At 46.2% G+C, this 25022-nt stretch overlaps 1 protein-coding gene across 1 annotated transcript in view; it reads left to right on the forward strand.

Annotated features, from left to right (window-relative positions):
• FHAD1 (forkhead associated phosphopeptide binding domain 1) overlaps window positions 1-25022 on the forward strand; it is a 160624-nt gene that overhangs the window by 30653 nt on the left and 104949 nt on the right. Inside the window, exons 4-5 of the mRNA XM_010370076.2 lie at window positions 19719-19986; window positions 24438-24547. Of these exons, the coding sequence (XP_010368378.1) occupies window positions 19719-19986; window positions 24438-24547 (378 nt within the window). The remainder of the gene's footprint in view (window positions 1-19718; window positions 19987-24437; window positions 24548-25022) is intronic.

Consider the following 25022-nt stretch of genomic DNA (forward strand, 5'->3'; position numbering starts at 1 on the left):
GAAGGAATGGTACCAGCTCCTCTTTGTGCCTCTGGTAGAATTTGGCTGTGAATCCGTCTGGTCCTGGACTTTTTTTGATTGGTAGGCCGTTAATTATTGCCTCAATTTCAGAGCCTGTTATTGGTCTATTCAGGGATTCAACTTCTTCCTGGTTTAGTCTTGGGAAGGTGTATGTGTCCAGGAATTTATCCATTTCTTCTCGATTTTCTAGTTTATTTGCATAGAGGTGTTTATAGTAGTCTCTGATATCAGTTTGTATTTCTGTGGGATCGGTGGTGATATCCCTTTTGTCATATTTTATTGCATCTATTTAATTCTTTTCTCTTTTCTTCTTTATTAGTCTTGCTAGCGGTCTATTAATTTTGTTGATCTTTTCAAAAAAAAACCAGCTGCTGGACTCACTGATTTTTAAAGGGTTTTTTGTGTCTCTGTCTCCTTCAATTCTGCTCTGATATTAGTTATTTCTTGCCTTCTGCTAGCTTTTGAATGTGTTTGCTCTTGCTTCTCTAGTTCTTTTAATTGTGATGTTAGGGTGTCAATTTTAGATCTTTCCTGCTTTCTCTTGTGGGCATTTAGTGCTATAAATTTCCCTCTACACACTGCTTTAAATGTGTCCCAGAGATTCTGGTACGTTGTGTCTTTGTTCTCATTGGTTTCAAAGAACATCTTTATTTCTGCCTTCATTTTATTATGTACTCAGTAGTCATACAGGAGCAGGTTGTTCAGTTTCCATGTAGCTGAGCGGTTTTGAGTAAGTTTCCTAACCTTGAGTTCTAGTTTGATTGCGCTGTGGTCTGAGAGACAGTTTGTTATAATTTCCATTCTTTTACATTTGTTGAGGAGTGCTTTACTTCCAACTATGTGGTCAATTTTGGAATAAGTGTGATGTGGTGCTGAGAAGAATGTATATTCTGTTGATTTGGGGTGGAGAGTTCTATAGATGTCTATTAGGTCTGCTTGGTGCAGAGCTGAGTTCAAGTCCTGGATATCCTTGTTAACTTTCTGTCTCGTTGATCTGTCTAATGTTGACAGTGGGGTGTTGAAGTCTCTATTATTGTGTGGGAGTCTAAGTCTCTTCACAGGTCTCTCAGGACTTGCTTTATGAATCTGGGTGCTCCTGTATTGGGTGCATATATATTTAGGATAGTTAACTCTTCTTGTTGAATTGATCCCTTTACCATTATGTAATGGCCTTCTTTGTCTCTTTTGATCTTTGTTGGTTTAAAGTCCGTTTCATCAGGGACTAGGATTGCAACCCTTGTTTTTTTTTTTTTTTTTCCATTTGCTTGGTAGATCTTCCTCCATCCCTTTATTTTGAGCCCATGTGTGTCTCTGCATGTGAAATGGGTCTCCTGAATACAGCACACTGATGGGTCTTGACTCTTTATTCAATTTGCCAGTCTGTGTCTTTTAACTGGGGCATTTAGCCCATTTACATTTAAGGTTAATATTGTTATGTGTGAATTTGATCCTGTCATTATGATGTTAGCTTTTTATTTTGCTCGTTAGTTGATGCAGTTTCTTCATAGCATTGATGGTCTTTACAATTTGGCATGTTTTTGCAGTGGCTGGTACTGTTGTTCCTTCCCATGTTTAGTGCTTCCTTCAGAAGCTCTGGTAAGGCAGGCCTGGTGGTGACAAAATCTCTCAGCATTTGTTCGTCCGTAAAGGATTTTATTTCTCCTTCACTTATGAAGCTTAGTTTGGCTGGATATGACATTCTGGGTTGAAAATTCTTTTCTTTAAGAATGTTGAATATTGGCCCCCATTCTCTTCTGGCTTGGAGAGTTTCTGCCAAGAGATCTGCTGTTAGTCTGATGGGCTACCCTTTGTGGGTAACCCGACCTTTCTCTCTGGTTGCCCTTAACATTTTTTTCCTTCATTTCCACTTTGGTGATTTATGTGTCTTGGAGTTGCTCTTCTTGAGGAGTATCTTTGTGGAGTTCTCTGTATTTCCTGAAAGTGAATGTTGGCCTGCCTCGCTAGGCTGGGGAAGTTCTACTGGATAATATCCTGAAGAGTGTTTTCCAACTTGGTTTCATTCTCCCCTTCACTTTCAGGTACACCAATCAGATGTAGATTTGTTCTTTTCACATAGTCCCATATTTCTTGGAGGCTTTGTTTGTTTCTTTTTATTCTTTTTTCTCTAAACTTCTCTTCTCACTTCATTTCATTCATTTGATCTTCAATCACTGATACCCTTTCTTCCACTTGATCAAATCGGCTACTGAAGCTTGTGCATGCGTCACATAGTTCTTGTGCCATGGTTTTCAGCTCTATCAGGGTAATTTAAGGACTTCTCTGCACTGTTTATGTTTATTCTAGTTAGCCATTCATCTAATCTTTTTTCAAGGATTTTAGCTTCTTTGCAACGGGTTCGAACATCCTCCTTTAGCTCGGAGAAGTTTGTTATTACCGATGATCGTCTGATCATCTGAAGCCTTCTTCTCTCAACTCGTCAAAGTCATTCTCCATCCAGCTTTGTTCCATTGCTGTTGAGGAGCTGTGTTCCTTTGAAGGAGAAGAGTTGCTCTGATTTTTAGTATTTTCAGCTTTTCTGCTCTGGTTTCTCCCTATCTTTGTGGTTTTATCTACCTTTGGTCTTTGATGATGGTGACATACAGATGGGGTTTTGGTGTGGATGTCCTTTCTGTTTGTTAGTTTTCCTTCTAACAGTCAGGACCCTCAGCTGCAGGTCTGTTGGAGTTTGCTGGAGGTCCACTCCAGACCCTGTTTGCCTGAGTATCATCAGCGGAGGCTGCAGAACAGCAAATATTGCATAACGGTAAATGTTGCTGCCTGATCCTTCCTCTGGAAGCTTTGCCTCAGAGGGACACCCAGCTGTATGAAGTGTCAGTCGGCCCTTACTGGGAGATGTCTCCCAGTTAAGCTACTCAGGGGTCAGGGACCCACTTGAGGAGCAGTCTGTCTATTCTCAGATCTCAAACTCCATGCTGGGAGAAGCACTACTCTCTTCAAAGCTGTCAGACAGGGACGTTTATGTCTGCAAAAGTTTCTGCTGTCTTTTGTTCAGCTATGCCCTGCCCCCAGAGGTAGAGTCTACAGAGGCAGACAGGCCTCCTTGAGCTGCTGTGGGCTCCATCCAGTTTGAGCTTCCCAGCTGCTTTGTTTACCTACTCAAGCCTCAGCAATGGCAGACGCCCCTCCCCCAGCCTTGCTGCCACCTTGCAGTTCAATCTCAGACTGTTGTGCTAGCAGTGAGCGAGGCTCCGTGGGTGTGGGACCCTCCGAGCCAGGCATGGGATATAATCTCCTGGTGTGCCATTTGCTAAGGCTGTTGGAAAAGCACAGTATTAGGGTGGGAGTGTCCCGATTTTCCAGGTACTGTCTGTCACGGCTTCCCTTTGCTAGGAAAGGGAATTCCCTGACCCCTTGCACTTCCTGGGTGAGGCGATGCCCCGCCCTGCTCCGTGGGCTGCACCCACTGTCTGACAAGCCCCAGTGAGATGAACCCAGTACCTCAGTTGGAAATGCAGAAATCACCTGCCTTCTGCGTCACTCACGCTGGAAGCTGCAGACTGGAGCTGTTCCTATTTGGCCATCTTGGAACCTCCCCACAATTTTCAAAGGCATGCTAATTCAGTGCAACTTTTTATATTTTAAATTATGGTAAAACACATGTAACATGAAATTCACCATATTCACCGTTTCTAAGGTACAGTTCAGTGTTGAGTGCATTCACATTGTGGTACTGCTGCCACACCATCAATCCACAGAACTCTTTTCATTTTGCAAAACTGAAACTCTGTCCCTATGAAACAACAGCACCCTGTCTCCCTGTTGCCCCCTCATCCCAGTCTCTAATGACCACCATTCTACTTCCTGTCTCTGTGAATCTGACTACTCTGAGTACCTTGTATAAGTGAAATAATAAAATATTTGTCCTTTTGTGTCTGGCTGGTTTCACTTAGCACCAAGTCCTCAAGGTTCATCCATGTTGTAGCATGCATCAGACTGTCCTTCCTTTTGAAAGCTGAAGAACGCTCCCTTGTATGATAGACCACATTTTGCTTATCCATTCTTTCATGGGTAGACACGTGGGCTCCTTCCACCTTTTGCCTATTGCAAATGATGCAACTGTGAGCCTAAGTGTATAAATGTGGGGAGGGGTATTTTGTTTTAATCACATAAGTGTGTCACCCAGTAGTAAAGACATCCAACCCTAACTACTGAAGGAGCAAGAGAATGTGTTATAAAAGATTCTGTTTTGGCCAGGTGCAGTGGCTCCCACCTGTAATCCCAGCACTTTGGGAGGTGGAGCTGGGCAGATTGCCTGAGCTCAGGAGTTTGTGACCAGCCTGGGCAACACGGTGAAATCCCGTCTCTGCTAAAATACAAAAAAAATTAGCCGGGCATGGCAGCATGCGCCTGTATAGTCCCAGATACTCTGGAGGCTGAGGCAGGAGAACTGCTTGAACCTGGGAGGTGGAGGTTGCTGTGAGCTGAGATCGCGCCACTGCACTCCAGCCTGGGTGACAGAGCGAGACTCTGCCTCAAAAAAAAAAATTCTGTTTTTTATAATAGTTTCTATTTTGTTAATGAATGAGATCTGTAGAATTATTATAATGGAATGATAAGGAGGAGCAGGAGGGACACTGTGCTAAGGCATTTACCTGCTCTCGCTTATTTAATGCAACAGCCTATGGATTGGGCTCTCTCATGATCCCCATTTTATAGACAAGGAACCTGAAACTCAGCGAGGTTAAGTAATTTGCCCAGGATCACACAGCTAGTCACTGTGAATTAAACTCTGTTTCCACTTGCAGGTACAATTGGGAGAAAACCATTGAGTCAGCTGCTAGCTACAGCAGTATCATCGACTGGTTTTCAAAGACAACAAAGCACACTTTTACAGTCACTTGGCTGTACATGAATTTTTAAAATTCTTATTTCTACATGCAGTTGTCTCCTGCTTTATTAGCTAAGGGACTGTTAGCAGCTGAACAGATGCCCCCTGGCCCATGGCCAGGGCACCTCACAGCAGCCTGAGGCTTCCAGGGGACAGCCCAAGCCTCTGTCCCTGCCAGGTTTTCCTCAGAAGACCCCCCCACAACCTCCACCCCTATCCTCACAAAACTGCTCTCGGCTCCCTTTCAGAGCATTCTTACATCAAGAGACATTCATGCAGGCTTCCTCTGAGCTCTTAGTGACAAAGGCTCCTCTGCAGGCCTGAGTGACAGCAGCCATATGGACTGAGTTACTCCTTCCGATGGCTTCCCTTTCCATTTGCCCAATGACCTCGACCTATGAGCTATAAAAAAGAAAAAAGGAGATAGTGAAGAGCATCTGTCATCAAATCTCATCTCATTTTGGGGTCCAGTTTTTCTAAGAAATGTGTACTGTCTTGATTCCAGCATGCTCTTGTCTCTTATTGATTCTTTGAGTCCCTGGAGTAGGCGTTGTGTCTTCCCCGCGGTAGAGTTTTCAAGGACTGTTTCCTTTGGAAGAGGATTATCCTAATATTGTAAGGCTTAGCTGTTCTTTTCCCAAGAAAGAGTTCCCAAACAGAAAAATTTATTTCCGGCTTTGTGGTGACCATAACCAACAGAGAGGGATGTGACAGCCATTTCAATAGGGAATGGGAGGTGGAGGCAGAAGTTAGAGACCCAAATGTGTTTGTAGACATCACAGTGGCTAGCGTGGGTGCCCTGAAGTTCAGGTGAGTCTGCCCCGCACAGTTCTGCCCTGCTCTTGACCAGCTGTGGGATCATGCACAAGTTGCTTCACTTCTCAGAGCCTCAGTTCCCATTTCTGTAAAATTGGAATCCTAATAGTTCCTCCCATGTGGGGTTACTGTAGTATTAAACAGGTCATTGTTTGTAAATTGCTTAGCCCAACATCTGGTGCCTGTGATAGCAGGAAGATAAGAGGAGCACGCTAGCAACCACCTGCCTCCACTGTGAGCCTTCCCACGGACAGAAAACCTCCCAAGACCTCCCAACTACCAGGTGGATGCCTTTGCAAATAACTTGCCCGTGGATGACATACAAGGTAGAAAAACAAAGAAACTCTTGTTGACAAAGTACATTGGCACCCACGATATGCTCAAGAGTACACGTTATATATCATAGCTCTTTTGCCAAATTATAACCTAGGGGCCAGGCACGGTGGCTCATGCCTGTAATCCCAGCACTTTGGGAGGCCAAGGCAGAAGGATCACTTGAGGCCAGGAGTTCGAGACCAGCCTGGCCAACATAGTGAAACCCCATGTCTACCAAAAACACAAAAAATTAGCCAGGTGTGGTGGCGCATAGTCCCAGCTGCTTAGGAGGTTGAGGGACAAGAATTGCTTGAACCTGGGAGGCAGAGGTTGCAATGAGCGAAGATCATGCCACTGCCCTCCAGTCTGGGCAACAGAGTGAGACTCTGTCTCAAAAAAAAAAAAAAAAAGTATAGCCTAGGGCCACCACCTTGCACAACTCCAGTCACCATTCACAGTAGAGTCCATGAAGATGGCACCCCCCGGAGTTGTGTGGGGCATAATCTGCAGGGCCATTGGTGATGCCCTGAAACAACTGTTGAGTAGTAACACGGAGTCTCTGCCTAAGTGTCAGGCGTGTGACATCCAAGTGACAAAGTCAGATGTGCTTGCCACGTTGTGCCGGCCATTATGATGTTTGCTTGTTGGTTTCTTTAGTGCTTTATGATTTCCAGAAAAAGGAGCTGTGAGTGAGGGTTGTCCTATGAACAGTGGTGCCGTTCTTATAAAACAGCTTGATAAGGAAACCTACATTGGCCTGTTCTGCCCTGCTCCCATTCCAGCCAGAGCTTCCCATGTGACTTCTGGATGCAGTCCTTTGTCCCTCTTGCAACCTCAGGACATCCTGCCCAACCTAAAGATTGCCCATGTGCCTGACTACTCACTGCTTGAAAGGGGAAGCTTTTTGGGAGTGCAGTGAAGAACACAAAGGCTTTGCAGTACGATAGACTGAAGTTCAAACTCCAATGGCAATGTAGCCTTTCTGAGCCTCAGTTTCCAACTTTTGCCCATCAGGAACACATTAACCACAGGCTCCCTTTCCCCCTTCAGAATCTGCATACAGCTCTTTGGGACCATCCCATCATTGTATAAACTGAAGCCCAAAGAGGCTCTGCAGTGTTCCCAAGATTGCATAATCTGTTACGGCCAGAACCAGGATTAGGTCTCCTGAGGCCTGGTCTGGGAGTCCTTCCCAACAGCTCAGAGGACCTTGGTAACCTGAGAGCTCAGGCAAGTTCCTCACTGCAATCCTGCCAGCCTGCCACTTCACATGGTCATGGGGGACGATATATCATGTAGGTAGAAATGAAAGCCACCGATGATAGAAGAAAATGCAGTTTCAGATAGGGCCTTCCTTATTCACCTCCGCCGTCTTTTCACCAGGGATGTTGCTGAAGTTCCTGGACAAACTCCATTCCTCTCTTTCAGTTTCTTTTTTGATGGTGATGATCATGTCTGGTGGCTAATGTTTAATGAGCATTTATTATATATACCAGGAAGTGTTCTAAGTACTTAATATATGATCTCATTCAGTTCTCACAAAGTAAGAAGTATCTGTTGTCATCTCCATTTTACAGGTGAAGCACAAAAAGTGACACATTTTTCAGGGTTACAGATGGTAGGAGGCAGAGGAGGTATCTGAACCAATTCTGCTTAATTCTAAATCCTATGTTCTTAACCAGAGGTGGGCAGACTACATCCCATGGGCCAAATTGAGACCATCTCCTGTTTTTATAAATAAAGTTTTATTTATATGATCTCCATGCCTATTCATTTTGGTGTTGCCAGTGTTTGCTTTTCTGCTCCAATGGCAGAGTTGAGTAGACAAGAGATCATATGGCACACAAAGCCAAAAATATTTACTGTCTGTCTCTCTAAGCAAAAGTTTACCAACCTCTGCTCATAACACTATGCTATACTGCCTCTTTCATTTACCCAGTGTCTGAAAGAAAGGCTAAAAGAGGATAAGACATTCTGGGGATAGGAGAAAGAATGAATGCCCCCACTCTCTGCTAGGAACTGCGCTGGTTAATAGTTTACTTAGTTAACTGAGGAACAGGAAAAAGGGAAAATAGGCTTTGAACAGTCTTCATTACTTCTTTTTTTTTTTTTTTTTTGAGACAGAGTCTCACTCTTGCTTAGACTGGAATGCAGTAGCACAGTCTCGGTTCACAGCAACCTCTGCCTCCTGGGTTCAAACAATTCTCATGCCTCAGCCTCTCAAGTAGCTGGGATTACAGGCGCCCACTACAATGCCTGGCTAATTTTTGTATTTTTAGTAGAGAAGGAGTTTCTCCATGTTGGCCAGTCTGGTCTTGAACTCCTGACCTCAGGTGATCTGCCCACCTCGGCCTCCCAAAGTGTGGGGATTACCGGCCTTCATTACCTCTTTAAAACAGAACTTGGAGATATGTGGTTCTAAATATACACATACATGTATATGCATTTCCATATATAGTAATAATATATTGACACATCTGATAAATATGCTTGACATTAATATATAATATACACAACAGATGAATGTTTATAACTTTTACATATTTCTTCAACTGGAAGTTTTCTTTTAAAACTTTGGAATGTTTTCCCTGGTATAACTTTTGAAACAGAAATTTGAGGTTTATAGTCCAAAAGCTGCTGTAGCTAGAGAACTGTTTATTTGTTCCAAATTTCTCCACCTAATGTTTCACTACCTGTGGTTGGTTCCTTGGTCTTGAATCACTTCTTCTCTGGGGCCACTGCTTTACTCTTACAAGTTTAAAGGTAAATTTGGTGCATGATTATAGCCTGGTGGGTTTTATTCAAACAAGTCAGAACCCGCATTAACACCTTTCATTCTGAGTACACAGTGATATTTGTGCTCGAGTGTCAATAAGCATATTGTCCAGAAAATTTTACTGTTTGCAAGTGTCAGAAACTCAACTCAGACTAGCCTAAGCAAAAGAAGAGGTAGTTGAAGTTATTTTGCTTGTAACTGAAAAGGCCAGAAGCCCCAGCTTCAGGCCTGGCTAGATCCAGGTGCTCAAGGGATGCTCAGGAATCTGTCTCTTGGGGTTACCTTTCTTGGCTTTGGAGCCCCCCTCCTTCTGTCTCCATAACGGGGAGCTTCTTCCTTCTGTCTTCTTCCTTCTTTCTTGCCTGTTAAACTCTCTGGTTCTTAAAACTAAAAAAAAGAAAGAAAGAAAGAAAAGAAATCTGTCTCTTTCATCTTTGTGAGCTTCACAATCTCGAGCAGATTGGTGCCCCACCTGTAATGACGTGGCTGCTGGCAACCCCAGCACCTTCCAAACTCAGCAGCTCTAGGAAAAGAGCAAGCTTCTTCATTGGCTTGGCTTGGATCACATGACTATCCCCGAACCAATCACTGAGGCCAGAGACATGGAATGCTCTGACTGGTCAGGGCTGGGATATACTCCCTCCTCTGGAGTGCAGGGGATGAGCCACGCCGGAATTAATAGACTCAGAATTGTGGAAGGGAGGGGTGTCTCTCCCACACCCATGCAGGAGATGAATGCAATGTAGGGAGAAAAAAAAAAAAAAAGCCCATGGCAAGAAAGCATTCCTCCTGCCTAAGCTGAGCCTCCGTAATGAGATTCCAGGCTAGGAGCTTGGGGAAAGAAAATGATGAATAATCCATTCTCTATCAGGAAACTTCCAGGCCGGTCTCCAAGGAAGTAGGGTGGCTTGTTTTTCTCCTCTGTGTATGATGAGAAGGACACAGAGTTGAGGGTTTAGTCATTAATCCCAGGGAAGGTGGCAGGTCCCATCTTCATGGGACCTTTAAGTACTCCCTGTTCTTGAGAAGGTTGTGGCTTTGCCTGTAACAGGCGGAGTAACTGCGGATTGAACAAAGAACCAGAGAGCATGGCACACTTCAGAAGAAACGTCTCGCTAGCCAAGCTTTGTCATCTCCCAGCCCGATCGTGTAGTATTTTCCTCTACACCATGCTGTTACAGCTCCTTGGAGGGACCTGCTGATGTGATGAAAAATCCTGAGACCAGGTTTTTTATATCAAAGGACATTTTCCAAAGCCCGTGAAGTGGAGGGCACAGGGCAGCAGACAGCCTCAGGCACAATGTCCTCGGCAAAAACACAGACAGGATCCTGAAGTTTGCTTCGTCCTCAGATGTCTACAGTGTGCAGACAGCATAGGGGACTTCAGGGAAGAGCGCAGGCGGAAGCCTTAGCATCCTGGTGAAACAGAACACGGACCGGCCCAAAGCCCCAGGGATCAACCATGGCTGCTTCCTGCAGGTCACACTCTTCCCAAACCGCAGCCACATCACCGCTTTTCCTAAGTTAGTTGATCATGCATTGGTTCATTCAGTCACTCAATCTGGCAAGACTGAGCTCCAGCAGGTCGAATCTAGGAGTAGAAAAGGCAGTTTCCAAAAATCTAAGTTTTTTCTCCTTAGATTCTCTTTCCCATTTTATGGACTGACCAGGAAATGAATTCGAACTTAAAGGAAAAGGAAAACTTTAAGCTAGAAGGTCTACAAAAGTGGAAAGTAAGATGGGCCAGAATGCACTGAGGTGTCTCCTAATCCACCTGGCCAAAATCCAGATGAATGGCCTTTTTGAATAGCTCAAAGGGACCTACTTCTTTAAGCTCTAAAACGTGTAAGCAGTATATAACTTGGCTGTTCTGTGTTCTAACATGTATAATCCCGATTTCTGGAATGGAAAATCCTGGACATAATTGATCCTTTTCTTGGGGACTTAGAGTTATTGCCCCATTTTGAATCCTGGCACCACCCCCCCAGGGGCTGGTGAGATGGAGAAGGCTGTCTTCCCAGGCCCCACATAGGCCCCACATAGCACCCTCTGCTGCCTTGGGGCTCTTGTGTCTGCATTTGAGGGTCTGGCAGTCAATTCCTGCTCTGCTGGGATCAGTGTGCCTCCTTCCCTGCTTCCTTCTTGCCCCTTCCCATCCTTGTAATTGTGTAGTTATTAGTGTAAAACTGAGTAAGATCAGAGGAAGTAGAGGCTGAAAGTAGACCTAGAGGACGCCCTGTATGAATGAGAGACATTAGTAGTTCCATGTAGATTTTGTACTTTTTTTTTTCCTGGTAACTCAAAGGTCTCTTAAAAGAGTTTTTGTTTGTTTGCTTGTTTTTGTTTTGTTTTGTTTTTAATTAAATAACCTGGCCAGGCATGGTGTCTCACACTTGTAATTCCAGCACTTTCGGAGGCCAAGGTGGGTGGATCACTTGAGGCCAGGAGTTCGACACCAGACTGACCAAGATGGCAAAACCCCATCTCTACTAAAAATACAAAAAAATTAGCCAGTTGTGGTGGCGCATGCGTGTAATCCCAGCTCCTCGGGAGGCTGAGTCATAAGAATCGCTTGAACCTAGGAGACGGAGTTTGCAGTGAGCTAAAATCGTGCCGCTGCACTCCAGCCTGGGTGGCAGAGCGAGACACTGTCTCAAAAAAAAAAAAAAAATAACCTTTTTATTTTGGAATAATGTTAGATTCACAGAAGAGCTGTGATGATCGTACAGAGAGTTCCTGTCTACCGCCTCCCAGTTTCCCCCGTGGTTAACATCTGACGTGACCATAGTACCCTTTACAAAACCAAAAAAAGAAAAATCAACATCGGCACATTATTATTAATATCAGCTAAACTTCAGGATCCATGATGCATTCCAGGGCACCATGTTCTTCTGATGATCATATCTCCTGGTCTGTGACAATTTCTCAGTCTTTCCTTGATTTCCATGGGCTTGACCGTCCTGAGAATACTGGCCAGGTATCCCAGAGAATGTCCCTCGGTCTGGATTCATCTGATGTTTTCCTCTGGTTAGAGTGGGGTCCCAGCTTTCGGAAAGCTTGCCACGAAGGTAAAGTGTCCCTATCGTCTTATCATTTCAGGGGCACTGATAGCCACCTGGCATCCCTGTAATGTTCACTTCACAGGGTTGAAGGGATATTGGCCAGGTTTCTCCACAGTCAACTTACTGCTTCCTTGTCCACAAATCTGTTATTTGGTAGCAAGTCACTAAGCATAGCCCACCCTCAAAGGAGAGGGGAAGCCGAGTGCAGTGGCTCACACCTGTAATCCCAGCATTTTGGGAGGACAAGGTGGGCCGATCATAAGGTCAAGAGATGGAGACCATCCTGGCCAACATGGTGAAACCCCGTCTCTACTAAAAATACACAAATTAGCTGGGTGTGGTGGCACACGCCCGTAGTCCCAGCTACTCGGGACGCTGAGGCAGGAGAATTGCTTGAACCTGGGAGGTGGAGGTTGCAGTGAGCCAAGATCACAGAACTGCACTCCAGCCTGGTGACAGCCAGATTCCATCTCAAAAAAAAAAAAAAAAGGAGGGGAGGAAGCGGGCATTGATTAAGACTCAGCTCGGCTGGGCGTGGTGGCTCATGCCTGTAATCCCGGCACTTTGGGAGGCCAAGGAGGCCAGATCACGAGGTCAGGAGATCGAGACCATCCTGGCTAACATGGTGAAACCCCGTCTCTACTAAAAATACAAAAAATTAGCTGGGTGTGGTGGAGGGCGCCTGTAGTCCCAGCTACTCGGGAGGCTGAGGCAGGAGAAGGGCGTGAACCCAGGAGGCAGAGCTTGCAGTGAGCGGAGATCACGCCACTGCGCTCCAGCCTGGGTGACAGAGCAAGACTCCGTCTCAAAAAAAAAGACTCAGCTCCACCTCCTGGATGGGGATTACCTGTGTGTTACATTCTTCTATAAGGAACTGTCTCTTCTCTGCCATGGAATTATGTACTCATGCATGTATTTATATCCGTATAGACTGCTGTGTATTTATTTGATTCTCTGTGCTGTAATCCACCATGATGTTATTGATTTTGCAGCTCATATTGTTCTAGCCTTGGCCACTGGAGCTCTTTTGGGTTGGTTGTCCAGCCCTCTAACAGGGCCTGCACTTTCTGTTTTTGAACACTTACTCACTTTCTGCTGTTAAAGATGCCCCGGGCTCATAGTACATTTTCCCTGTCCCAGCCCCAGAATCAGCTGAAAGTTTTTTTAACTTTGGCTCTGTTCACCAGTTGTTCAATTCAGTTCGGTCAGCAGGCACCTACAGTGTGTGCCGGGCCCTTCACTGGGCACTGGGCCCAGCCAGTGCTATGCTGGTGAGCGTCTGAAAAAGTAAAGTATGCAGGTATAGTATAAAGCTTACTGACACAAAGAACGTGTAGCATATTCTTTATAAATAATAACAAAATATGCAAGACTGTTGCAAATTTATCGTAAATTTCATAGAGCCATTGATTCTTACAGAGGTCTTTATTGATTTTTGCCAAACTCTTGTATCCCTTGCCAACTTATGGTAGCAATTGATGAATGAGTAAGTTTCCAACCGGAATACTGGTGGATATATTAGTTTACCTTCATGAGTAAGATGAAAGTGAAATAAGAAAGATTTGTGTTGGAACCTCGCATATTCATTAATGACATGAGTATCTTCTTCGCTATCAGATAATAGTTTTTGAATACCGGAAGAAACTACTTGGGGCTTAGCCAGGGAGGGTTCTTGGCTTTGCCTAGGAAAGAATTCAAGGGCAGACCAGCGGTGTTAGACAGCACCTTTTATGGAAGCAGCAGTGCACAGCAGCAGGAGGGGACTGCTCCTTGCTCAGCAGGGCTACCCCATGGGCAGTGCACCCAGAGTAGCAGCTCAAAGACAATTCTGCAGTCATATTCCTATCCACATTTCATTACACAGAAACTAAGGGTTGATTTATGCAGAAATTTCCAGGAAAAGGGTATTACCTTTCAAGTAGTTGGGTCATTGCCATGGAAAGGGGTAGTACCTTTTGGGTGTTGCCATGGCAATGCTAAACTGACATGGCACACTGGTGGGCGTGTCTTATGGAAAGCTGCTTCCACTGAGGCCCTGTTTTAGCTGGTCCTCAATTTGGTCTGGTGTCCAAGCCAAACCTCCAGAGTTGAGTCCCACCTCCTACCTCACCATCCTGGCCAATTTCAAGCTTCACTGAGACAGAGCCACAGAGAGCTGTGTAGCAGCACATCACTGTACAACACTGCCAATGCACAGACGCAGTAAGAAGAATAACTGTAAGAGCACAGATGATGATAAAATATAGTAAAATAATTAGGAGGCTAAGTTTTAAGCATTTATTACTGTTGTTTCTGGTATAATTTAATTGTAAGTATATATAATTTATTTTTTAATGGTTGTGTTTATCAGCCAGCTCACAGAATTCTGAACATTTACTCATCGGCTCTCATGAGCCAGCACCAACATGCCCCAGCTCTCCTCTGGCACAGCAGTGAGCCAGCCACAGCCCTGCCTGGGTGGAGGCTGCGGTTCTCTGAGTGGCATCCAGGGCGTTGCACATACCCTGTGAGTCAAACTTGCATGAGGGAGCTGACAGCATTCCTGGAAAATCCTGTCCACACACAGCCCATGCACCATCTTGGGGATTTTCACACCATCTATTTCTCATTTTCATTTTTTAACTCAGAAAATCTATTCTTCATTAGCCGATCATCTAAGATCCTTTTGCAAGTATGGAAAGCAAGTGTAAATCATGACTTCAAATGACCTGGAAGCTCCAGGGGCAGAGTTTGGAGTCCAATATCATCACTACTTCCAGGCTTCAGGACCTTCGGCAAGTCTTTGAACCTCACTGAGCCTCTGCTCCTTAATCCACAAGATGTGGGTAAAAATGTCTCCCCGACCCCAGAGTTATTCTCAGGATTAGATGAGGCCACATATATGAAGGCCACAGCACAGCCTAGCACCTAGAGCCTTCCCTCCTTGGTGGTTCAAAGCCAAGTGATAAGAGTTGCAGACAGCAAAGAACATAACAGACTTCCAAGGGCAAGGCCTACTTCCCCGCCCTGTCCACTGCCTCCAGGGCTTTCTGGAAGAATGCTTGGGTCCTGTGGGACTCTGGACAAACTCTCTTGGTGTTTTAGGGCATCCTTCTCACCCTGAAGCCTTGGCAGGGTCAGAAGCAGATGTTAGTGTGATAACACAAGAAACAAGGAGATCATCCAGAAAAAATGGATTTGGAGTTCTCAAGTACGGTATTGGCTGGGTGTTTGTTCAAGCTGATAGAAATTCAGCCATGGGTGTGGTCCAGGTGGTTTGCAACCTGCTATTTTAGACAGTGTGGGAGAGATCAGGAAGAGCACACGCTGCCTCAAAAATAAACAAAGAAAAAACCACCATGCCATATACCATATGGTCAGAGGGAAAGAAAGAGGAGGAAAGCAGGAAAGAGAATGAAAGAAAGAAGGCACTAGCAAGTATGTTTAAACTAATATTTCTAAACCAGACTTGTTGCTCACTGACCTTGACCCCAAGCTTCGTGTACATTCCAATGCGAGCTCGGCCAGGAGCCAGTTTTTCAGGAGTCTTTTTGTTTGGTTTGTTTATCCCCTCACTGTTTCCTTGTAGTTACCAGTAGCAATTTCTGAGAAAACCTTGACCTTGCTTATAATAGAGTAGGCCTGTTAAGTAGAGAAGACTGACATTAACCTTCCAACTAAAGCCACCTTAAATCAACATGCTTTCAAAAAACAAATAAACAAGGCCGGGCGCGGTGGCTCACGCCTGTAATCCCAGCACTTTGGGAGGCTGAGGTGGGTGGATCATCTGAGGTCAGGAGTTGAAGACCAGCTTGGCCAACATGGTGAAAGCCTGTATCTACTAAAAATACAAAAAAATTAGCCGGGCGTGGTGGCGCATGCCTATAATGCCAGCTACTTGGGAGGCTGAGGCAGGAGAATCACTGGAACCCAGGAGGCAGAGGTTGCAGTGAGCCAAGATCACGCCACTGCACTCCAGCCTGGGTGACAAGAGCGAAACTCCTTCTCAATAAATAAACAAACAAACAAACAAACTTTTTTTTTTTTAACTGAAAGAGCTGATTGCTGTCTTTGCTGCATTTACACATCATGCACTGGCCCCTTTAGGGACCCTCTCATTAGCACCATGGAGGCTTCAAGTGACAAAACCAGCTCAAACTAGCCTCACAGTACTGAGCAGTTAGTGCAGAGTGCAACACAAGCCAGGGTTCAAAACCAGCTTCTCTATTTGTTCATTATGCACAATAGCCAAGAGGTGGATGCAGCCCAAGTGTCCATGGACAGATGAATGGATAAATAAAATGTGATGTCATGCAGTGGAATATTATTCAGCCATGAAAAGGAGGGACATTCTGACACATGCTACAACATGGATGAATCCTTAGGACATTGTGCTAAGTGAAATAAACCAGTCACAAAAGGACAAATGTTGTATGAATCCACTTATATGAGGGACAGAGAGTATTTAAATTCGTAGAAATAGAAGGGGAATGGTGGTTACCAGGGGCTCTGAAGAGAGGGGAAGGGAGAGTTATTTAATGAGGATATATTTTCACTTTTGCAAGATGAAAAAGTTCTGGAAATCTGTTTCACAGCAGTTAGACTATACTTAAAAGTACTGAACTGTACACCTAAAATGGTTAAGGTAGAGAATTTTATTATGTATTTTTTTACAGTTAAACAAAAACAGACCAGGTGTCAGAGCTCATGCCTGTAATCCCAGCACTTTGGGAGGCTGAGGCAGGAGGATCACTTCAGCCCAGGAGTTTGTGACTAGCCTGACCAACATGATGAAACGCCGTCTCTGCAAAAAATACAAAATATAGCTGGGCCTCGTGGCCTGCGTCTGTAGTCCAAGATACTTGGGAGGCTGAGGCAGGAGGATCACCTGAGCCCGAAAGGTTAGGCTGTAGTGAGCTATGATTGTGCCACTGCACTCCAGCCTGGATGACAGAGTGAGACCCTATTTCAAAAAAAATGGAGAAAAGAAAACCAGCTTCCCTCTCTCCACGTCTGGACTGCATCTCTTGGTGCTGGCTACATTCTCAAGTCCCCAGGTCTCTGTGGCTAGAGATTCTGGATGTCCAGCCTCGTCTCCTTGGCTCTGATTGGATTGCATGCCCCACCCCTGGCCAATCACTATGGCCAGTGAATGTGATTTGTTGCTTAGCCCCACCCACAACAATGGGCCAAGAGAGGGAGGGAGATTTACCCACAATCTCCAAAAGATGCTGAGTGGGTTTTGGCCTGGCCACTGCAGAAGCGTTGCCCTTGAGGCAGGAGACACGCTTTCTTTCATTAGCACCTGTGCAGCTAGTTGGCATGAGGCACCCTTACCTTATGTCCTAGCATGAAAGTGGATTCCTCCACCACAACCAATAATGTCTACATTTGTGTTCCCGAAGGCTGAAGTAAAACGCATTGGAGTTTGCCCACTCTCACCTTCAGCCCATTCATTCAATGAGTACTTATTAAACCCATAGGAAAAGGTCATGGGAATGAGTGAGGCAAGACAGCCCTGAGGATGGGGAGGGACATGATGGATGGAGAAGTCAGCCCAGGGCCGGGCCACAGTGGCTCAGCTTCTGAAACCAAAGAACAGAAGAGAGGGTAGGTGGAAAGGCTGAGATGTTGACAGTGGAGAGAAATGGGAAACTACACATGAGGTAACAGAGTTCTGGAACTCTGCCCAGACTCACTCCTGAAAACAGATTTCAAGTGGGCCAGTGTCATTATGAATGCCTGGCCAGGTGTCCCCAGATGTATTAGCCCATTCTCACACTGTTATAAGGACATACCAGAGACTATGTAATTTATAAAGGAAAGAGGTTTAATTGACTCACAGTTCCCCAGGGCTGGGGAGGCCTCAGGAAACTTACAATCATGGCAGAAGGGGACCCAAACATGTCCTTCCTCACATGGCAGCAGCAAGGAGAAGTGCAGAGCAAGGGGGTGGGGAAAGCCCATTATAAAACCATCAGATCTCACAGGAAGTCACTCACTATCATGAAGGCAGCATGGAGGAAACTTCCCCCATGATTCCATTACCCCCCACCAGGTCCCTCCCAGTCCCTCCTAAGGGGATTGTGGGAACTGCAGTTCAAGATGAGATTTGGGTGGGGCACAGCCAAACCATACATCACCAGGTGATCGGAGTTTGGTGCCAGATTTCCCAAAACACTCCTCACTGACTCCCAGAAAGAGCCTTGGGGGGAATGCATAGGATCCCTGAGCTGCTGTAGACAGACTGCAGCTTGGAGATTAGGATCCTGAGTGAGTGGAGAGCCCTCCTCTTGAATAAAACTCAGCTGAAGTTCTAGGAAGTGCTGTCTGCTGGAGAGCTGATTTTGGAAGCATTCTGTCCTTCTCCTCGTGTGCGTCTGAGCTCATCTTCTCTCTGGGGTACAGAAGGAGAACCCTGAGCCCTGGGAAAACAGGGATGAGTTCCTGCCTAGGAAGCAAACCTTTGAATTTAGCTTTTACCTGGAAAGCGTTATTTCTGCCAAGAGAATTGGGAGACAGAGGGGAGGGGAGGGAAGGGGAGGGGAGAGACGGAGGAGAGGGGAGGAGAGGGGAGGGGAGAGGAGAGGAGAGAGACAGGCCATCAGATCTTGATCCCATTTCCCTGTCCACCACCGCCTGTGCTGGGTAAATCCCTTAACCTCTGCAAGCCTCACTTCTAACATAGGAGTAAGGAGAACCCTCACACAAAGGGTCATGGTGAGGAATCAGTAAGCTCAGTGCAATAAGTGATAGTGCTCATGATTGCCACCATTCAACCCCTAGGCACCAGGGACAAACCACCACTAAAGCATTAATCCATGGCAAAGGCCAGGTGTCAGCACCACTCCACATTTGCTCGTCCATGGTTAGATGGGTTTTGACATGATCTCTGCTGAAAGTAGCTGTAACATCTTCCCTGGGGCCTCTGCTAGAATCAGGTGTGCTGGTGTGGAAAAGCAAAGGCTAATCAGACAGCCAGCATCCCTGCAATCCCAGAGTTCTGAACTTTGAGGGATAGAGGGACCCACCGTGTGGACAGAAAGAGAAAAGGCTGTGGAGTCCCAGGGAGCTGGGCTGGAATCTCAGTGATTGGCTTATTCTGTTATTTTGACCAACATTTGAGGACCTACTAGGTATGTGCCAAGCATTTATTCTAGGGGCTGAGGATACAGTGGTAAGAAAGGTAGATGAAAAGTCCCTAATCCCTTAGAGGGGACATTCTCCTGGTTCAGCAGCTCAGTACCACATCTATGGTGTTGGGAGTCCCTTGGTCTTGCCCGGCCTGTATCCTCTGACTGTTGACATCGCAGAGTGTTGAGTGTATTAAATGAGTTAATGCAGGTGACTCTTTCGGCAGGGCACCTGGGTAAAGGACGCACCCACTCAGTGGTGGTGTGATCGTGTGCCATGTGGCCCAGGCAAGGACCCCCATCCCAAACTTGAGGAGAGTCCAGGAAGGCTTCCTGGGGGAAGTGACTCATTGTTTTTTTGTTTATTTTTGAGACAGAGTCTCATTCCATCGCCCATGATGGAGTGCAGTGGTGCTGTCACAGCTCACTGCAGTCTCTATTTCCTGGGCTCAGGTGATCCTCCCACCTTAGCCTCTCAAGTAGCTGGGACTACAGGCGTAGGCCACAAGGCCCAGCTAATTTTTGTGTTTTTTGTTGAAGCAGGGTTTTGCCATGTTGCCCAGGCTGGTCTTGAACTCCTGAACTCAAGCTAGCTAGCCTCCCACTTTGGCCTCCCAAAGTGTTGGGATTACAGTTGTGTGCCATCATGCTTGACCGGAAGTGACTCATAAACCAAGACCTTGGGCAGCAATGCTGTGGCTGGGACAAAGAAATGGAGACCGTCCCTGCCGGTCATAACCTCCCCTGACCCTTGTGTGCCTCTGCAGGTCTCCTACCCATGGATGAGGGGCCCAGCACCATGGCCAGGGCCACAGCCACCTCGTGCCACACAGCAGCCGAACCAGGCCCCCCCACCGCCACATATCCCCTTCCACCAAGGCATCCAGCCAGCACCGGTGCAAAGGAGCTGGTCCCAGGGCTTCCCCAGACCCACTGTGGTCCTGCCGGCCTCCCACCGGCGGCCTGTGAGCGCCAGCAAGGAGATGTTCTCGTTTGTGGTGGACGACACCCACAAGCCCCCCGTCATCAAGCAAGGTATGCGTCAGGGCTGCCATCAGTGGCTTGGGGGTGGTTCACAGCCATGTGGATGGGTCTTGGTTTTGGTTTACTTTCTGATTCTAAAAGTAGAACATGTTCAATTGTAAAAAATAAAAATAAATTCAGGATAAGCAGAAAGTAAGAAAACAGTTAAAAATCAGCCGTAATCCTTATCCCCAGGGTCTCCCTTGTTGACTCTCTGCTGCGTATCCCTCCAGCCTCTGTGCTGTGTCCGTATACACACACCAGGGCACCTGCAGTGGGTGTGGCCTCTGTGCGTGTGTACATGTGAGTGTGTTACAGGACCTACGTCAACACACTTTGACTCAGATGTGCAAAAATATTAGTCATTGCAATCCCCTTTGTCCCCAACAGCCCTAGGAGGTTTTAAAATATTTTACCACCATTTTACAGGTCAGAGGAGACTGACGCTTATCAAGGAAAATGACTTCTCCCAAGGAGATACATTCAGTCCCATCTAATCTAACATTTTTCAGTCCCATTTAAGGCTGGTGAGCTCAGTGACAGCCCACTCACAGCCCGGTCACTCTGGGACACACACAACCTCCAGGGTGTCCTTCCTTCCCCACTACCCCCTTGAAAGCCTCATGGCACTTGGGGAGGAAATGTCCTACCTGTCACTGTCCTCTTGGCCTCAGCAGCCTCACCGGCAGAAGAGCTGGTCAGTTTAGTCCCCAGGCATGGTTCTCGGAGTTCCTCCCTAGCCTCTGGCATCAAGGTCCCACTCTCTGTCCTCTTTGTCCCAGCCCCAGGCCCTTCGAGTCCCCAGGTATCTCCCAGTGGCTTCCATATCTTTCCCCAGTCTTGCTCAAGACCATTCATGTCGTCACCTTCCTCAAAATAATAATTATCGGCCGGGCGCGGTGGCTCAAGCCTGTAATCCCAGCACTTTGGGAGGCCGAGACGGGCGGATCATGAGGTCAGGAGATCGAGACCATCCTGGCTAACACGGTGAAACCCCGTCTCTACTAAAAAGTACAAAAAACTAGCCAGGCATGGTGGCGGGCGCCTGTAGTCCCAGCTACTCAGGAGGCTGAGGCAGGAGAATGGCGGGAACCCGGGAGGCGGAGCTTGCAGTGAGCTGAGATCCGGCCACTGCACTCCAGCCTGGGCGACAGAGCAAGACTCCGTCTCAAAAAAAAAAAAAAAATAATAATAATAATAATAATTATTATTATTATTATTGTGACACATGCAAGCTGAAGAGTAAAGGCAATGTGTTTCCACGGTTTACGTTATCATCATCGTCAAATGCACCGCCATTACCACCCACATTGAAAAATGACTCAGCCATTTTCCCCCAACATTTTAGTACGAACCGGTTTTTTTTTTTTTTTTGAGATGGAGTCTCGCTCTGTTGCCCAGGCTGGAGTGCAGTGGCCTGATCTCGGCTCACTGCAAGCTCCACCTCCCAGGTTCACGCCATTCTCCTGCCTCAGCCTCCCAAGTGGCTGGGACTACAGGTACCCACGACCATGCTCGGCTAATTTTTTTTTTGTGTGTGTGTGTGTTTTTAGTAGAAACAGGGTTTCACTGTGTTAGCCAGGATGGTCTCAATTTCCTGACCTTGTGATCTGCCCGCCTTGGCCTCCCAAAGTGGTGGGATTACACACGTGAGCCACCATGCCTGGCCTTAATATGAACATTTTTTAAACATACAGCAAAGTAAAAATAATTTTACAGTGACCCCCCTCCCCACCTAAATCTCCCATTAACATTTTACTGTACTCTTTTTTTTTTTTTTAAGACAGAGTCTTGCTCTGTCACCCAGGCTGGAGTGCAGTGTCACGATTTCCACCTCCTGGGTTCAAGTGATTCTCCTGCCTCAGCCTCCCAAGTAGCTGGGATTACAGGTGCCCACCACCATGCTTGGCTAATTTTTATTTTTATTTTTATTTTTTAAGTAGAGATGGGTTTCACCGTGTTAGCCAGGATGGTCTCGATCTCCCAACCGTGTGATCCGCCTGCCTCGGCCTCCCAAAGTGCTGGGATTACAGACGTGAGCCAGTGCACCTGGCCTTAATACGAACATTTTTTGAACATACAGCAAAGTAAAAAGAATTTTACAGTGACCCCCCCTCCCCACCTAAATCTCCCATTAACATTTTACTGTACTCTTTTTTTTTTTTTTTTTTTTTTTTTAAAGACAGAGTCTTGCTCTGTCTCCCAGGCTGGAGTGTAATGGCATGATCTCCACCTCCTGGGTTCAAGTGATTCTCCTGCCTCAGCCTCCCTAGTAGCTGGGATTACAGGCACAAACCACCATGCCCAGCTAATTTTTGTAATTTCAGTAGAGAGGAGGTTTTGCCATGTTGGCCAGGCTGGTCTCAACTCCTGACCTCAAGTGATCCACCCACCTCGGTCTCCCAAAGTGCTGGGATAACAGGCGTGAGTCAACCACGCCTGGCCCATTTTGCTATACTTTTATTATATATCTATCTGTCTATCAATCATTCTGTTAATTCATTCATCGATCTTAATTTTGGATGCATTTAAAAATAAGTTTCCTACAGCTATAGACTTCGCCCTAAACATTTAGCATGTGTACCATTAACTAGAGTTCAACAGTTTTTGTCTTTTTGTGTAAAATTAACATACAGTGTGTATTAGTTACCAATTTATAACCAATTACCCTAAAACATAGCACCCTAAAACAAACCAAAACCCTATGCATTATCTTATACAATTTCTGTGGGTCAGGCATTTGGGAGTAGCTTAGCAAGATGGTGTGGTTCAGGGACTCTCAGGAGGTTGCATGAAACTTTTGATGAGAGCTGCGGTCCTCTGAAGGCCTGCCTGGGGCTGGAGGACACATCTCCTGGGTAGTTCACTCACATCCGCGTGGGAAGAGGCCTCCGTTCCTCACTAGCTGACAGCAGGAAGCCTCAGTTCTTCACCACTGCCACCTTTCCTAGGCTGCTTGAGTCTCCTCATGCAATGGCTGCCAGCTTCCTCCAAAAGAGTGGTCCTAGAGAGAAAAGCAGCAGCCACATGTGTCTTAAGATCCAGCCTCAGGAGTCAAACTCCATCATTTCTCCAGTAGCCTTGGTTACTTGGATAAGTTCTGTTATGGCTGAATTGTGTTCTCTCAGAATTCATATGTTAAAGCCCTAATCCCCAGTACCACAGAACCTAAGTGTGTTTAAAGAGTACCTTTCTTTCTTCCTTCCTTCTTTTCTTTCCTTTTCTTTTTTCTTTCTTTTTGAAACTGAATCTCACTCTGTCGCCCAGGCTGGAGTACAGTGGCATGATCTCGACTCACTGAAACCTCTGCCTCCCAGGTTCAAGTGATTCTCCTGCCTCAGTGTCCTGAGTAGCTGGGATTACAGGCACCCACCGCCACACGTAGCTGATTTTTGTGTTTTTAGTAGTATGTGTATACACACACACACACACACACACATATACATATTTTCAATCCACAGTTGGTTGACTCCACAAATGTGGAACTCACACATACGGAGGGCCAGCTGTATCTACTTCTTGTTATAAATCCCAGTATCACAGAACCAGATATAAATAAGGCTTTGAGGGCCATACAGTCTGTGTTGCAACTACTCAACTCTGTATTTGTGGCACAAAAGCAGCCATAGATGATACATACATGAGTAACTGTGGCCACGTTCCAATAAAACTATACTTTCAGTCATAGACAGTGGGCTGGATTCAGCCCCAGGGCTGTAGTTTGCCAATCCCTGCTCTACCTAACGTTTCATTTACTCCTCACAGTAGCCCTTTATGATACAGACTATTCATGCCCCTCAATGATATGTGTGGAAACTAAGGCTGAAAGATATTAAATGACCTGCCCAAGAGATTAAATGGTCTGCCCAAGATCACCCGCTGTTCTGTGGCATAGGAAAAAGGTCTGGAAAAAGACACATCATGTTAGGTAACAGCACAGTTGGCACAGGAAGAAGGAAGGAGGTGGCCCCTTCTCTTTCTGGTGCTTCCGTGATGCTTTCACTGCTTTTCAGTGAGCACACACACCACTTTGTAATTTCTTTTTTTTTTTGAGACAGAGTCTCGCTCTGTCGCACAGGCTGGAGTGCAGTGGCACGATCTCGACTCACTGCAAGCTCCACCTCCCGGGTTCACGCCATTCTCCTGCCTCAGCCTCCTGAGTAGCTGGGACTATAGGTGCCCGCCACCACGCCCAGCTAATTTTTTCTATTCTTAGTAGAGATGGGGTTTCACTGTATTAGCCAGGATGGTCTCGATCTTCTGACCACGTGATCCGCCCACCTTGGCCTCCCAAAGTGCTGGGATTACAGGTGTGAGCCACCGCGCCCGGCCTGTAATTTTTAAATTACATAAAATGTCTATGTCTGGGGGGAGACAAACAGGAAGGCTAATGTGAACATCTTCTTCAGGCCTCAGGGAAACTTATGATGTCTTTTGTGCTCTCTGCTGATCTCATGCCTTAGTGTGGACCAATGCCATGAAACTGTCGGAAAAATCACTGGCCGAGGGGATTGCTGGGGCGGTTCCCCCCGCGGAGATTTATGTGGAGGAGGACTCGGCCCAGCAGGACAAGGTGAGGGAGGGGTCTGGGGAAGGGTGGAGCTGCAGCAGCAATCACACTGCAGAGAGACTTGTTGATGCCTGTTCTTCTCTGTGGCCCAGAAGTGCCCTTATCCTGCTTCCAAGAAAACACCTCTTATTCCCTAAGACATTCAACCAGATGTTTTATTCTAATTACGACCTCCGCAACCACTGTTTATTAAGCATCTACTGTGAGCTGGACTGCACCCTGTGCACTTAACATTCATTCGCTCGTTTAATCTTTGCTGTCTTCAAAACAGGTTTTTGATCACCCTCACTTAACAAGGAGGAAACTGGAGCTCAGAGAGGTTAAGTAACTTGCCCAAGGTTACACAGTACAAGGGGCAGAATTGGGATTCACACCCAGGTCTGGTTAACTTCCCTAGTAGGAAGAAGTGAGAGCTGAGGTCAGAGATGACTGAGCAAATGAGAAAGACTTGTTAAAGAACCAGAGAGGTTTAGAGAGT

The sequence above is a fragment of the Rhinopithecus roxellana genome, chromosome 12 (assembly GCF_007565055.1).
Source record: "Rhinopithecus roxellana isolate Shanxi Qingling chromosome 12, ASM756505v1, whole genome shotgun sequence".
NCBI classification, from domain to species: Eukaryota; Metazoa; Chordata; class Mammalia; order Primates; family Cercopithecidae; genus Rhinopithecus; species Rhinopithecus roxellana.